The sequence below is a fragment of the Sinohyriopsis cumingii genome, chromosome 7, assembly GCF_028554795.1.
Source record: "Sinohyriopsis cumingii isolate HCF-2022 chromosome 7, ASM2855479v2, whole genome shotgun sequence".
In the NCBI taxonomy this organism is placed as follows: domain Eukaryota; kingdom Metazoa; phylum Mollusca; class Bivalvia; order Unionida; family Unionidae; genus Sinohyriopsis; species Sinohyriopsis cumingii.
This window is the reverse complement of record NC_142967.1, coordinates 34617459-34634962: the sequence shown is the minus strand read 5'-3', so window position 1 is coordinate 34634962 and position 17504 is coordinate 34617459. Positions and strand designations below refer to the sequence as shown.

The following is a 17504-nucleotide window of genomic DNA, read 5'->3' as shown; positions in this document are numbered from 1 at the left end:
AAAGCTAACAGCTGAGAAGCCAGTATAGTTCAACTTGTTGCCATAACGAAATGACATTTTAGCTGTAATAAATTCTCTCTCCTATATTATGAAATGTAAGCAAAATTGGGCAAGCTTACTACTTTTGCAAACAAAGAACACTTCATGACTTCATATAGTAACTACAAATTGCTTGTGAAAGCAACAAAATTATTGCAGAACCAACATTCTCCATTTAGAAAGAATTGAACACAATTTGCCTAAATGATAAAAGATGAGGCACTGGATTGCTGCAGAGAAACATGATGTGCGAAAAATTCAAACAGCAGTTGTACATTCTAGTTTCTAAACTGGTTAAAGAAAATAATATAACTACCACAACCCAATGTTTGAACCCAAATTTTACTGAAAAGTCGGTTTTGTACTACAACTGATGGTTACTTTCTTACTGATTATGTAATTATTACCCATATCTTGTGATCACCCTCCAGAAAAGCCACTTTCCTGCTGCAGATGGGTGCACTGTACATCCTATCTACATACCATAAAGTATACTTCCCAAAAGCTAATTCTTGTGTATTGCTGGAGGATGGTTTTGGGTTTACCCACCATAGAATATACTTCCCATCCATTACTTCCTTTTCTGTACAATAGGTTGGAGATTTAGCATTACCTACCTCAATCATGCTTTCCAGTGAAATCTTGTGTTTGTAAAATAGTTTAAGCACTATCAAGTTGCACTTGCCATGCGACAGATTTATAGTTATCAACTGTGGCCTTACCAACAACCAGTTGCTCTTAAAATCGGATAACCTACCTTCTTGTATGCAATCTCAAAGAGTTTAAGTGAGGCTTGCTGGAGGTCACCGACAGCCTTCTTGATTGTCTCTGGGGACTCCTTGTCCTTGTTTGCCAGTAGCTGCCTCACCTGAGCAATCTGCTCCTTCAACTTGTTATACTGCAGGGAAAAAAAGAGACGACTGTAGTTTCACAGACTCCAATCACAGGTTTCACATATATATTGCAAGCACGTCATCTACAGTGGCAGAATGCTTTTTTTCATGTCAGCAACGGGCTGGGTTGCAATCTAACACAGACACTCAAGGTATTGTCGGATAAATATTCATTTATTTTATGATAATTTCAAGGTTTAACTGCAGAATTTACAATACTGTATAAAAAGTGAGTAGCCACTACAAAAAAATGTTAAAGAAAATTTTACTGTACTAATAATACTTGGATGTTAAACGTTTGCATCTTATTACATTTTGAATTTTGCTGACTCTGAAAGTTGTCCAATGCAAAACTAGAGACCTGCCAACACTTAAAAAATAAAAATCAGCAATTTACCCCCAAATCAGGAGGCACAAGAGCAAGGTGTATATATCAAGATAAAGATGTTATCTTTTGTTATTTCAGTCCATTGTGTGTTGCACTGCTGCAAAAGTTCATTTATTTGTCCTTGGGTGCTAAATTTGCTAACAAAAATAGCTTCCGGGGCACCTCTGCGTGGGTTCGAGTCCAAGGCTCGGCAAGCATGGGTACATGGGAAAACCTGCCAGTAGCTTCTTGTGGGTTGGTGGTTCTTCCTCCACCAGTCATACTGGCCGCCATGTATATCCTGTGCTGAAAAATGGCGTTAAACCCTAGAACAACAACAAAGCTTACAGAGTTGATACTGACAGGCTGGCTCTTTGGCTGGTTGTTTTTCTGACCACTGAGAATGCTCTCAGCATTGCTGTTGCTGTGCAGTATTGAAAGTACTGATAGCATTATTCTCCCAAGGGTTGGAAACGACAGTTCACCTGATCCATCCTTTCTTTCCTGAGAGCATCCCACTAAAGGATGACTTATTTATTCATGCAAGCATTGCAGTTGTCTAAACAATCTGTAGCATCATTTAAGGACCAAGTCTTTTTCTCCAACTGAATGAAAGGAATCAACACTGATGATCTGCAGTTTTTCAGTTTTACCAAATCTACAATTTTGACGCAGAATTGAATGTGGGAAGAGCCAATAATCAGTGGCAGAATGCATGATAGGCCCTGTGAGTCACTGGACGAATAAGAGCAAACTGCCTCTCCCAACTACTCCTATATTTTTGATCCTATTTCTTTTTCTTGGCTGGTGAAAAGTCGTCAGTTACTTCCATTTCTTCTTTTTACGCTTCTTGCTGAGAAACTTACCCATTATTTTGCTGAGATCTGCTGATTTGGTCAGAAAAAAACTACACTGAGATAATCTCTTTATATTGGCAGCTGAAAACCAGAAATCAAGCTGGATATGGTGAAGTACTAAGCAGCATGCCAGACACAGAAAAACCAGAAACAAGAAAGTTTTTGTATTTAAAAGAAATTTGATTTTTTTTTCTCTCTCTCTTGAATTTTAAAAAAAAAAATATTAACAATTGGGCAATCTCCCAATTCTTTCAGTAGGGTTGGCGGGTCTGGGACTGATTTAGAGACCCAAATATCAACAAAAAAAAAACCAAATTATATCGGCCTAAGATTTTTAATGGGTTAAGGTTTCAGTCAATTCTAAAGTTTTTAATGTCTTGGTGGACAATTCACCATTTGGAAATACTGTCAAAATAACAGACCACAAACTTGTATTAAAATGTGTTGATGATTTTATCTGAGTTGATGTTCCTTCCAATTTTCTTGACAATGCAACCCCAATACAAAATGCCAAAACATGAATGAATGCTCAGTGTATAAACTTTAGCAAACTTCTGATCCAGCATGTTCAACAAGTTTCATCGTTAAAATATACTCTTTAGCAGTGAATTTCAACAGTTCAGTACGGTCTCTTTACATCATTATTCTCCTGAGAAACCACAACCTGCATCCTTTAATCTCTCGATTTCTTAAATGTCAGTACTTCTGCATATTGATCAAACATGTATTCTTTTTTAAACCTTTTTAGATGCTTATTTTATTCAATTTATGCTAACAGTCTAAATTCTATACTGCACAAAGTGCATTTTAAACAAGACATTCAATTGCAGGAATTCCCACATTACAAGTGCACAAATTTGTATAATATTTTTCCATTCTTTGCACACTTGCCCTTGCAGCAACTACAGAGGTGCTCCGATGGTTTTATGATGAAGGTGGATTTCCAGCTTGTCACAAAATAAGGGGGAAGTAGAACAAAAAGGGGCAGGAGGAAATTGCAATAGTTCAATATTTACCTAACACATCAATAAACATCTGCTCCACTTTGTAAGACCCCTACTAAAATCAAAATCTTTGCCTTTAGTTGTAAAATCATTGATCTGTTTGTTGTTTCTAAGCTTAATCAAAAGGGACACGTACCTAGCTAGCTTAGCCAGATGGAACAAATTTGAAATTTTTTCCACAGCTAACTACTATGCCTGATTTACTGTTCAGTAATACTGTATTTGGATTTCAAGACCATTAATGCCCTAGTCTACTTGTTAAAACGGAGGTATTGTGATCAAATAAACATCTTAACCTACAGTTTTGTAGCAGATGTTCCTGCAGGCTAAAAACTGATGAGAAAAGAAAAGTTGCACTTTATTTTTAAAATACTACTGAAATGAGGGATTTACCAGCATGGAGTCTGTATTTTGTCATCCTGCATATACATCAGATTTGTATTTAAAACCATTTTTGGGCTCAGAGTCACTTGCTGGTATATCCATTAACATTTTTCCCAGGTCGTATAATCTGATGTATTCTCCAACTTTAAAGGGCTGAGTATATTTTCATCAGTGCAACTTGATATTTATTTGTGGGGTTCTCACATATCAGAACTTTTCAAGTGCACAAATTAATATAAATTTTGCCCTGGAAGCATCTCTGCATCTATCTTGCAAGGCTCAGATTGTATCTTCATCACAGATTTAAGAGACGAAAAATAATAACATCATTGCCTTACAAGTCATGTAGTTTTCTGCAGTACACAGTCATAACTTTGTTACCTTTTTAGAAAAGTGCTTTTAGGAAGAGTACTGGGCTAGATTTTGAGTTGGAAAAGCTATGCATACAATGTCCTGTTGCATAAATGATTACCTCAGGTTTATGTGTGCATTTCATTATCGAATTCAGAGATTCTGATGAACAAGCTTACATTCTAGAGAGATGTGTGGCCTTGATAGAGGCAACAAGCAGCTGGTGATGAACAGAACAATGAAAAGTTGATCTAATTTGCACGCATGGTTTTTCAAAAGAACTATTTCAACGCTTTTCAATTTTGGTAATATGACACTCTGTAATCGAACGTGCTACTGCCCATGAAATCAGGTCTGCAGAAAGCGAGTACCAGTATAGGGTTGCTGGAGCTGAAACAAATACAGCACAACAGCAGAATTCATCTTAAACAGTTAACAGCATGGTCTTTGCATGCATCATGTTTCTATATTCCATGAGATTTCTATAATCCAACTATTTGTTTACACATCATTTTAAATGATGGTGTCATACTAATTTTGAATAGTTCTGTTTTTTCTTAGCTCCTTTTTTTTTCTTCTCATTTTAGCCTCTGGTACAAAACATACAAGGAATCCAAATACCTCCATTGGGAATCAGAAGTAGGATGTCATCAGACGTTGCATAGCTGCAGAAGATATTTTAATTGGAGTTACAAACGTCTAATAAACACTGACCAAACAAGAGCTATGTATCTTCTCATCTCACCCAGATATGCAAGTGGTGACCATAAATAATTCAGAGTTAATCATTTCTTCGTTTCTATCAATATCATAAAATATCCAATTTGTATACTAAATTTAATCTGCATACCAAAAATTCCAACTGGCACTCATTTTTTTCCCTGGCTGTACACCATAAAATTAACTTGCAAAGGACCAGCAGACAGGCAGCAATTTCTCACGCTGGATGAGCATGGGTGTGCATGTACACATATTACAAGGCTCAGACTGTCTTCTTCATCACAGATTTAAGAGACGAAAAATAATAGCATCACTGCCTTGTACATCCAGTTTTCTGCAGTTCGAGTTTCAACTAGTTATCTTTAATTTTTTGTCAAAGAGTTTACAAGCAGAACATGTCAGGTTTATAAGGAAAACCTCTCCATATAATGTCCCATCCCATGAATGAAGACTCCAAAAAGGCAGTTTAGCATGAAGTGGGCAAAACCTAATGCTCACAATTCACAATAAGGGAAAAGCAGGCTTCATTCTGGGATTACAACTGATGAGGCCAGTGGTCCCCTGAGATATTTTAAAGAGGCCATGTCAGAGATCACATGAAGATTAGATCATGAATTTACCCCAAAATGATGCATAAAATATGCAATGAATGCAGCATTATTTTTAAACATGGAGTACAAAATTATTTCACAATCCAAAATTAAGAAATGATTACTGATGACATTTAACTGCATAGTATTTTGATAAACATCTCCCTAATATAAAATGTTTCAAGTATCTACAACTATACTGTTCATAAAGATGACATCAATAGGAAAGAACAGTTATCAGGTAAAATCCAACAGTCATCCCATGGGGCTTACCTCCTCAGATGGCAGTTGACTCTTAAATTCTTCCATTTTGCTCTCTGTGTCGTGAATGATACCTTCAGCCTGGTTCACAGTCTCAACCAAATCCTGAAAGAATATACATTCCAAAACATTTATTCATAAATATGAATCCTTTCACGAACAGTAGCAAGTTTAAATTAGTCAACACCTTATAGACTGGTAAAGAGAAAAAATCCCCGAATTACTAAACCCTGAAAATTAGGTCACATTGACATACTTTTGGTATGGTCAAGCTATCCTCCAAGTGATTCATCAGATGAAATTTTTAATGTGTATGCGTAACAGGATAATGATACTGTGGGTGTAATAAACAATGAAAGATATGAAATGTCGTTCAAGCATGAAAATTATGAATCCAACGCTCTACTGACTGACCAACCACACTGATCTATGCTGGTTATGGTTGTGTTATTAGTGTTAAATGGATCCATCCATGGTTCAAATGCATTTGTAAAGATAAATTTCCAGGTTCACATATGACCATTACTGAATGGAATAAAAGAACATTTTAGATTGTAAAACATGCATTTTCTAAATTTAAAGACGTTTCTCATTCAAGACTACAAAATATCTGAGTCAGAAAAGATGATCATGTACAAAAGCACAAAACGTATTGCGTGAAACTAGTTTGATTATATTCCTATAAATTGGCATGTAAAGTCATTTCAATGTACAGAATAAAAATTCTAACATTTTACTGACCTGCATTATGTTGCCAAATGGGAACAACATAGTGAACATAAATTAGTTGTTTCCTTGCAAACCTTTACTTCTATATCAATACATTTATCTTATAGAAAGTAAACATTTTCTTTTACAGTATATAAAAAACAATAAACGCAAATAATTAAAATCTTGTAACAAAAACAGTTTAACCCTAAATTTGTCTGTGCCAATAAAATCCCAAACTAGATTTTTCAAACAACCTAATCTCCTTAAGACTGGTTAAAAATCCATCATTTAAAAAATATTTTTAAAAGGGTTGATTTTAATTTTGACAAAAGACCTTCAAAATTATATACTGTTGTACAAACAAGGCCTGAATGACAATATCATTTCAGCTCAGAGATTCAACGATCTGGACTACAACTTGGGCATTTTCAACGATCTGGACTACAACTTGGGCATTTTCAACGATCTGGACTACAACTTGGGCTTAAAACTAATAGCAGTGCATTTTCTAATCCTAGTTTCCTCTGAATATCCCCACCCCATTTTTCATATTTGGGCATTAAGGTTGAGGTGCGGAGTCATTGCAATTGCATATAAAATATTTGGAATTTGCCGCCACTGTGCTTAGTGACATATGGTAGTCGCTTACCAGTGGGCTGGGCAAATTTAAACCTATGTTATATTGACTCATACCTGTAAGAAATCGATAGGAAAATGATTTATTTTCTCAGAAATGGCAAGTATTATAAACGTTGTGTTTTTAATGACAGACTAGACAAAACTACGGCATAGATGAAACCTGACCCTGTACTCACCATTTGCATTACTAGTCACACGACTTCAAAAATCTCAAACAACATCGGAAGTCCAATAGTCACGTGATATCGACAAAAAACTCCTTTTTAATGGCGTTGTACAGAAATTCAAGTGTATTAAATGAAAGTCAGACAATTTTTGTAAAAAAAAGCAATCTGGCCAGTCTGATTTATCAAGCAGAGAGTACATGTCAACAAAACTCCAGAAGTTGTTCTTGGAATATATAAATATGGAGAATTTTGTGTTTTTATGTTTTTGTATTTCTATTACAAAAAGCATATGACTTTCATTAAATTTTTTTCTTTCTTCCTCTACAACACTGAAATTGTGGGTTGTTAAATTTGTGTGATCATGCGATTAGCAATGCAAATTGCGAGTACCAGGTAACATTTCATCAACGCCGTAGATTTTATTTTGTCTTTCAGCAGATTAAAGACATAATGATTTTAATACTCACAATCAAAAGTGAGTAATTTTCAGGCATGTATCACTCGATCTAACGTTTAAGTTTGCTTGGAAATCCGGTAAGCGGCTACACTTTGCCATGACCATGTTGGCATCTTGTGATGCTAGACTGGTTTTCATACCTTCTGTGTAATGAAAGATATCAAGCAGAGTTTGAAAATAAAAGTCTACTAGATGAATCTAATCCACTGAGTATTTGGATTCACTCAGCATATGTTTATTGCAAGTATCCAAATGATCCATATACTGCACCCTCTGAATATTCTGGCTAGAACTCGATAAATTTAAGTCATGATCAGTTTAGTTATGACTCAATTACGTGATTGCGTCAAGTGGTGGTGTAAAATTCCAGGTTTCTCTCTCGACTTTCTTCAATATTCGCGAAATTCAAAGATTTTTCTAGGTTGAGAAAAAAAAGTATAATTTCTCCTGACTTTTTCCCAAGCGTGGGAACCCTGTCTGTCCATCAAACCATTTTATACAGTGATGGCAAAATATGCTCATGATATCAAGGTGTTACAAATAAAAACATTTTTAAATTCATTGTCTCTTTGGCTTGGTAAACACTCCCATCAGGACCTTATATAAATGCCTGGAGGTTTTAACTATATTCATATGAGGTTTAAAGTCAACAGGATAAATGTCTCATTGGTGTGGTTCACTTTTATGTAGGATATTATGTCATCATTGTACGAGTTTAAAACAGCTGAAGATTTAACAAAGGTTATTGGCATAGTTTACATTTTATTCCTATCTATTCATAGATCCTTTTGTTTCTGTGATGTTTTGCAAACCCTAATATATTTGCAATTTAAAATAAACTGCATTTCAGATGGATTGGTAAGAACAGTAATAACAATATCACATTGATCATCATCTCCATCCATCATGGAATTTTAAAAACTGAAAAATGTTAGTGCTTCAGTTAGTATGAGCTGTAAATGCATGAATGGTCATCTTGCCTTCTTTTTCTTGTCAGCTTCAGCATATCTCTCTGCATTCCTAACCATGTTCTCAATCTCATCTTTGCTGAGACCTCCAGATGACTGGATCACAACTGTAAAGAAATGGGCATGTAATCATAAAGAATACTGTAACAATACAGCTAATCTAAGTTTTGATTATGTTGTTGTTGTAGGGTTTAACGCCATTTTTTCAGCACACGATAGGATATATATGGCGGCCAGTATTAATGGTGGAGGAAGAACCCAGGAAAAACCCAGAAAGAACCACCACCCCACGAGAAGCTACTGGCAAGCTTTCTCACATACCCACATTGGCTGAATCTGAGACTTGAACCCACGCAGACTGAGGTGAGATGGCAGTGATCCGTAACAGACAGCACTTTAGACCACTCGGCCACTCGGGGCCCCGTTTTGATCAGAACTCCACAAGACAAACTCAGTTCAAAGAGACAGACTGTACCTGCAGTTTCATTACATTAGTTGTGATAATATCAAAGTAATTATAATAATATTAATAAAATAACAATTTATTAAATAAATCCTTTAAATGTGTAGGCACAAGATTTTCAAGATTGCCTCTGTGGTAGCCATATTAGATGTTCATTTGGCACCATTTTCATTTAGGGCTTCTCCATTTAAACATGTATGGTACCCAGAAAAGGCACTTTTAAAAAAAAAATATATGCTAGGGTAGCCAAAGAGTTTACATGAAAACACAAAATTCTAAATTGCATCAATGGGTGACTATTCTTTATCAGAAGTGCCTTCCCTGGGTCCCACATATATTTTACTGAACAGCCATTTAGTCATAAAATGTGGGACACCTTTTAAACCATTCAAAAATTACATGTCGGAAAATGCACTCCAACTGAAATTTTATTTAAAAAAATATAAAACTGAACTTGAGATAAAACTCTTTAATCCACTGCAGCAGCATCTCATCAACACAACTCTTCTCCTTCACACGCATGATCCATTCTTTCAGTGCACGAATATATTTTGTTTAGCATTCTCATACCACGAAAAATTGTTACAGGCAACACATCACCTAAAGCAGAAACTGCAAGAACTAAAGTCAAATTTTTTCAACTCTGCACCAGTCTAATTCTCACACTTTTGACCCAGAACTTATCATCAGTTCATCTAGGAATGCGATCTACGTACACTAGAATTTCATCCATGTTAATGATCATATCGTTGGCGAAATCATCTGCTTCTCTTCTGGAATTCATGAATTCATCACATGATTTTATTTTCTCCAAATCTTCTGGGCAATGTTGGTTGTTGTGGGGTTTAAGGGTTTAACGCTATTTTTCAGCACACGATAGGCTATACATGGCAGCCAGTATTAATGGTGGAGGAAGAACCCAGGAAAACCCTGGAAAGAACCATCAACCCACAAGAAGCTACCAGCAAACTTTCTCACATACCCACACCAGCTGAATCTGAGACTCGAACCAGCGCAGACAGAGGTGAGATGGCAGTGATCTGTAACAAGAGAGCGCTTTAGACCACTCGGGCCCCCCTGGGCGATGTTGGGTTATCGTTGTCCTATCACGAAGCACTTTATTGTCATTTAAAAATTGTTCCATTGTTTCAATTTATTTTCAAAATTACGGAATACTGGTGAAAAAGAACATAAGTGTTAGCTTCGATATCTTGGCAGTCTTTGTATAATCAAAAAAAAAAATTTTAAAAAAAAAAAGAGGAAAAAAAACCAGTAGTACAATTAAAAGAATCCAAAATCAGCTTGCTTTGCAAAAAAAATAAACCTTTGTGATTATCTTCTTTTAAAAAGGAAAACAAAACTGGCTTCTGAGGTGGCCTACTTTGTAATAAAAATAACCTTTGTCTTTGATGTCCTGTTGGTAAGTTCAAAGAAGGAATTTACTGCTAGCTGCCAGTTGTGTTTATTCACCACCTGGGCTTCTATGTGCTTGGCATCTGTAGTTATAATTAATACAAAGGAGCATCGATGTCCGCGTGGTAAATATTAATAATACGTTTGTAACCTGTGCTGACGAAAAGACTCAATTATACTCAAGTGAATCTGTTGTCAAATAATGATTTTTATTTGCAATATACTGTCATACACTTGACTTGGATATAATTCAATCATGCTTATTTTGCACCTAACACAATGTCATGCGTGATCTTCAATATATTGGTTGAATATATCCCTCTCGTTTGCGAAATCATCTGCTTCTCTTCTGGCATGCATGAATTCATCACATGATTTTATTTTCTCCAAATATTCTGGGCGACGCTGGGTCATGGACTTCCGTGCACAAAGCACTATATTGTGTCACTTTAAAATTTGTTCCATTGTTTCAATTTATTTTCAAAATTCCAGTGAATACCGGTGAACAGTAACCAAAGTTTGTTTCTTTGTCATGGCTGTCTTTGTACATTAAAAAAAAATTTGGCAAAAAAGTAACCAAAATCGGCTTCCGAGGTTGGCTTGCTTTGTAATAAAAAATAACCTTTGTCTCTGATGTTCTGTCAGTAAGTTCAAAGAAAGAGTTTACTGCTTGATGTCAGTTGTGTTACGCTGGGGCTTCTGTGTGCCTGGCATCTGTAGTTATAATTAACACAAAGGAGCATTGATGTCAGCAGGTAAATAGTAATGATACTTTTGTAACCCGTGCTTGCAAAAAGATTGTCACTTACACTCAAGTGAATGTGTTTTCAAATATTGATTTTTATTTGCAAGATAATGTCATACAGTTGATCTGGATATAATCCAATCTTGATTATTTTGTACTTAACACCTTGCATTAATGACAGTTGTCAAGATAGCAGTTGATTATTTCCCTCTTGTTTGCGATTTTGTTGGATCCAGTTTTCATTCAGATAACATATTCAAATGAGCACAACCAAAACACAATTTATTTCTCAATGTTCATGTTAATGAACAACGTGGTGTGTTATCGGACATAAGTGATACATGCTACAGTGTGTAAGCCTACGCTACATATACGGCTTTTGTGGATATATTTTATTCTCTAATGCTCATGTTGAAAAAAACAAAACGAACAACAAATGATAACAATACAATGTTAGTTTCTTTTTATTATCAAATTAGCGTTTTGTTACCTATTTTATTGCGGGGGGGGGGGGCCACAAATGCAATACAAATTGATTTTGTTTCTTAAGTCTTGGAACATATGATCCAGGTGCAAAAATGTTTCACCATAAGTTCTGGGACAGGAAAAAAAATTGATTTATTTTACCATGTCCCAACATATACGGTATATAATACTAACATTAGTACCCCTACTTTGCAAAGGCTAAGACATCATAGCTATTATATTATATGCCTTAAATACAGTACTCTGTATGAAAACTGTCATTTATTCTTATTACTAACCTGGACCTGCAGTTAAAAATACTTGGCATAAATCGGTAAAATTCACGTGGATTAGAACAAGAATATAACACAAAACAAACTGATTTTTTTTATTATTCTACCCTTACTTTAACTAGTTAACATATTTTGTCAAATGATAATTAAGTCCACAGATTCTGTTCTCAATCCAATTGCTGTATTGAATCACTCTCATGTTCTTGACAAATTTTTAAAGCTGTTTTGAATTGTCCTGTTTGGACATGTTTTGAAGTTTAAAAAGACCCATCTGCTCTAAGAAATGTCATCCATAAATCAACCTATACAAGTCCATTTCACATAATATCTGGCACCATTTTCTTTAAAAGTACAGACTGGTCCACTATCTATATCCATTACCTATATAATGAATCTCCAAGCCAAAGTTTCAAACTAAAGAAACCCAACTGTTTCTTGCAAATCGTTTATGTAGTTGCAATAAATAGAAAACTGGGAAAGTACAAATAGCTTTATGATGGACAAATTAGCTCTTGTGATATTATCTTCTTTTTAGATTATTCCCAATTTTTTTAAGACAAGTGGAAATAATGAAATAATATAAATTACAAACACAACTTTTAATGCTTTAATGTTATTTTTTAACATACTGGAAAAGTGTAATCCATGCACAGTCAAGCATGAAACATAATTTAGTTTTAAAAAAGTGCAATGATTATGTCAAGTAAATAATTTCCCTCAACAAAAGCTGTGCTCAGCAAAGTCTGTCAACATATATCCTGTTAAAAAAGATATAATACTGATGACGAAAAATTATGACATCATAGCACAAAGAGGTTGCCAAAAGCATAATGGTTGGTATGTATGTGAGAAGTGCAAAGTTATTCTAGCCTGAATGTAACAAGAAAAATGAACTGCAATATTTTCCAAACACAGAATTTCCGTGCATTTGCAAAGAAGACAAAAACCTACATTCACATTATGAGCTATATGTCGCTACTTTTACTCACTGTGGTGCATATGATGTTTTATGCTGGAAGATTAAAAGGGAACCAACTCTTTATTTTCTTTGGTTACTCTAACATAGCTGCCAACCTTCCAGGCTCACAATTAGTGAAATCTGGGAGAAAAAGTCGTGAATTTGGACATGAATTCGTGAAAAATACCATGAAAATAACTCCATCCACTCCGACCGTCAATACTACACTATATCAAGTTCGCAAAATAAAAATAAAACACTACATATATGCAGAAATATTTATTTATCAAGACATGATACTGTGGCAGACTTGAACTTCCTCAACTGCTTGATCGTAAATTTGTCTTCTAAACTGTTCCGACTTCTTGCCTGCTGGTTGATCTTGGGGACTAAAATTGCTGACAAATTTTCTGCAGCTAAGGAGGCCCTAAAGTCTTATTTTTCCTCACTAAAGAAAATTTGAAAGCGATTTTCAACGGGAACATTTGTCAGAACAAATGTTTGGCATGGTCTCCAGCTGATAAAGGTAGATTGTGTTCGACAAGAAAACTCACAAATAATGCTTCAGCGTTGGTAGCCTGCAGGTCTTCCGCCAATGGTTTAAAATATTCCAGAGCTGAAATCTGCGAATTCTTAATTTTCCCAACTTCTACCTGTTTTTTGCAACCGACATTCTTCCTCACATCGTCTCTGCGATGGCACACGGAGTGCAAAAAGCATGAATGAATATCAATGTTTAATGGCAGAATGCACGGCCAATTTTTGATATATTCCAAATTAAACTTCACTTTTTGAGTAATACATTTCTTTTTCCTTGGTGGTGAAGACATTTTCAAGATCCTACATGCGATGCTGAACGGTAACTAAAATCATTGTTTTGACGCATGCGCGGAGCAAATTTCCGGTTAGGCCCCAGTTTCTCTCAAAAGCATTTGTAAAACTATTCTTATACATATTGATTAAAATAGGCTAAAATGCTTGCTACCGGGCCAACTGTACTAATCGGCTGTAGATCTACTAATATCGTGACCAGCAGTACCGGACCGTTTCGGCAAATGCGAATATCAAGACTAGCGCTTAACGGGAAATCGGTTACTTTATTAAAGATTTAAAATAATTGAGGATTGGAAAATTCGTGAATTTTTGGCTTATGGCGTGAATCCGTGAATTGCTGAAAAAGTCGAGAAATTCACACCAAATTCGTGAGGGTTGGCAGCTATGCTCTAATATACAAACCGCACCTGAAAACCAGAATTCAGCACTGATCCAGAAAGATGTATAGCTCTAAAGGGAGATAGGAGAGGGGTGGTGGAGTGTAATGAATATGCCAGGGGAGCTTACTTTGTTGTTCTTTTCCGGTTCCCTTGTCTCTAGCGGACACATTTACAATACCATTAGCATCAATGTCAAATGTCACTTCAATCTGGGGGACACCTCGGGGAGCAGGGGGAATTCCCACCTAAAATTTAATTAAAATGTTTACTTAATTATGAAAAAATTAAATACCACCTGCATTAATTATGACCTAATAATTTCCCTCAACAAAAGCTGTGCTCAGCAAAGTCTGTCAACATATATCCTGTTAAAAAGGATATAATACTGATGACGAAAAATTATAACATCATAGCACAAAGAGGTTGCTACTTAACGGTAACCGATCAACTAGACATATGAACTCCATACGGTGAGCAGAACAAATTTCTTAATGTGACTTGTGCTCTATTTCAGGAATCTAATATAAGACCATTTCTTCATTTCAACAACACATTTTTGAAATCAGCTCAGATATTCTTAAGCAACAAGATTTTCAAAGTGGCTGTTGTGGTGACCACATTTGCACCAGATCAACAAGAGACTATCTGAATTCTGGTGAAAACTCCAATGTAACCATCCATTTTGAAAAATTACTGATCAGATTTTCAAGATGGCCACATTATTATTTAGGACCAACTGGACACAATTTTTAGTGACCACCCTCCCCATTGCCATGGTGATCCATTTAGGATTAGTGATCACAACAATTTTAAGAGGCCACTATGATAGCCATAGTGTATGTCAGATTGGTCTCGTATTAATTCAATACCAACCAGACATCACTTTTGCTGAAAACCCATTATGTAGGTACAGTCGTGAATTTACAATTTGGCAACCATAATGAAAGTCTGATCAGCACAATTTTCATTTAGTAGCAAGACAGACATCATAAAACTTTTTGTGAAAACTACATTAAGAAATAATAATAATAATAATAATAATAATAATGAGGACTTTGTATAGCGCCTAATCTTTAGAAGCTCTAAGCACTTTACAACATCAGACAACACCTATAAGATAAAAAACAATGATACGATTACAAAAACAAACACCATGAAATTAGAAAACATTAAAAAAACATGCTGAGAATATTTCAGGTAGGAAACATTATTAGATCTTTAAGTTTGTTCTTGCAGCTGAAATAAGTGAGTTTTTAGAGCCCTCTAGAATGTGATCACTGTGTTTTTGTGTCTAGGTTCAGTGGGCAATTCACTCCATGTTGCTGGGCCCTGGTATGCAAAAGAATGCTGTCCATGTGACTTTGTTTTCATACTTGGAATAATGAGTATACAATTGTCAGATGAGCGCAAGTATCTTGCTGGTGTGTACACATGGGTGAGGTCAGATAAGTATGTTGGACTAGAGTCCGACAGTGAAACGTAGCACAGAGAACAAATTTTGTGTTTGATCCTGGATCAAATGGATAGCCAGTGTAGGGTACAGAGCTGCGGGGAGGTGTGCTCTGATCGTGGTACTCTAAGTATGATCCGAGCAGCTGTGTTTTGAACTTTTTTAAGTTTCTGGAACAGATATTGAGATGAACCAGACAGAATCGAGTTACAATAGTCCAGTCTTGAAAGTACTAATGAACACACAAGTGTTTTAGTGGCATCAACTGAAAGATATTTGCGAATGGAGCTGATGCGTCTCAGCTCAAGATATGCAGCCTTGCATATGTTCATGACATGTTGGTGCAATGTGAGAGTACTGTCCAGAGTAACACCTAGGGTTCGTACTGATTGTGTGAATTTAATGTTGGTGTTGCTGATATTTATTGTTTGAGGTAAAGGATGTGAATGAGAAAATCTTTGTCTTTTATCATCATTTATCTGCAGCATGTTACATGTCATTCATGATTTCACATCAGAAATGCACCTCTCAACACCCTGGATGGTAGCATCAACTTCAGTTGGGTGGCTAGATTTGTATATTTGGGTGTCATCAGCGTACAATTGGTGAGACGCTGGATGATGTTATATGACACTTGAGAGCGACTGAGTGTACAGAATGAAGAGAACAGTTCCAAGAACAGACCCCTGTGGAACACCACATCATAGATCAAGCGGGCTGGAGTGTATTCCATTTGCAGATGCAATTTGTGTCCTGATGACCAAGTAGGACTTGAACCACAGTAAGGCTGTATCATGAATGCCAAATACATGTTGGAGACGGTGAAGTAATATATCATGGTCTATTGTGTCAAATGCTGCAGACAAATCAAGGAGGGTGAGGACTGTAATATTTCCACTATCCAACGCAGAGAGAATGTCATTAACTACTTTTAGAAAAGTAGTTTCAGTGCTGTGGCAGGGGCGATATGCAGATTGTACATTGCTAAAAAGACTGTTTGAATTTAGAGGAGACACAAGCTGGGATAGAACAACCTTTTCTGAGATTTTTTATTTGAATGGGAGATTGGAAACTGGGCGGTAGTTCTTTAAATCGTTATGGTCTAGTGTTGGTTTCTTCAGCAGAGGCTTTACAATGGCATTTTTGAAAAATGATCGGAATTCCCCAGATAAGAGGTAGTAATAACATCAGTTAGCGAAGGCAATACTGAATCTAAGCACTCAAGCAGCAGTGATGTTGGAACTGGATCAAGTTCACATGACTTTGGTGCACTCTTCATCAGGATTGTACGTACGAAATCCATAGAGACAGGTTCAAATGCTGCTAATGGTTGCTGCTCAATTTCTGTATCCCACCTGTATGGTGACGACGAGTGTAGATTTGTTCCTTGACATTAGCTTGTTAGTAATCTCTAAGAGCTCTTTGCAGCTGGAACTTTCCATGATCTTAGTAGTATAGTGGGCTGATTTCGCTGCATGGACTGTATTTGTGACATTCTTCTTAGCGGCTTCATAGATTTGCTTATGAATAATGAGTCTGGTGGAAAACTTCCATTTAGATGGATTAGTGACAAGATTTTCAAGATGGCAACACGATTTCATTATTAGATACCAGATTGATACGATTTTCATTTATGAACAACAGGACATCATAAGAAGTCTTATAACTATAAAAAAAACAACACTTTCAATGTGACCATGTATTCAGGAGGAGTAGCAGTAACAAGATTTCCAAAATGGTGGAGATGTTTGATGTAATTTAGGATCAAGCAGAATATACATGTCAAGTCTTGTAATAATCCTCCCAGTAGTTCAGGAAAAGTAGCAATAACAAATTTTTTACAAGGACACAGGATACTGAACAACAGATTATTGGAGAAGCTCCTCTGTCTCTAACCAGTATACTAACAATTGCCATTATGGCCTGCAGATTCTAACCAGATTATCAACTTAATACCATCATAAAGAGCACAGCATTTCTTGGTTTTAGATCAAGTACCTTTTGTGCTACAGCTCTATTACTGATTTGGGTCAGAATTGGAGAACTGACAGCACAAACTAACAGCAACAAAATAATATCTACCCATACGCTACCA

General features: G+C 36.0%; 1 protein-coding gene across 1 annotated transcript in view; it reads right to left on the bottom strand.

The window, feature by feature from the left end:
- Positions 1-17504, bottom strand: part of LOC149795007 (stress-70 protein, mitochondrial-like) — a 60675-nt gene that overhangs the window by 4018 nt on the left and 39153 nt on the right. The window contains exons 13-16 of the mRNA XM_089964667.1: positions 14087-14204; positions 8421-8515; positions 5479-5571; positions 797-937 (exon numbers count right to left, since the gene is read on the bottom strand). Of these exons, the coding sequence (XP_089820793.1) occupies positions 797-937; positions 5479-5571; positions 8421-8515; positions 14087-14204 (447 nt within the window). The remainder of the gene's footprint in view (positions 1-796; positions 938-5478; positions 5572-8420; positions 8516-14086; positions 14205-17504) is intronic.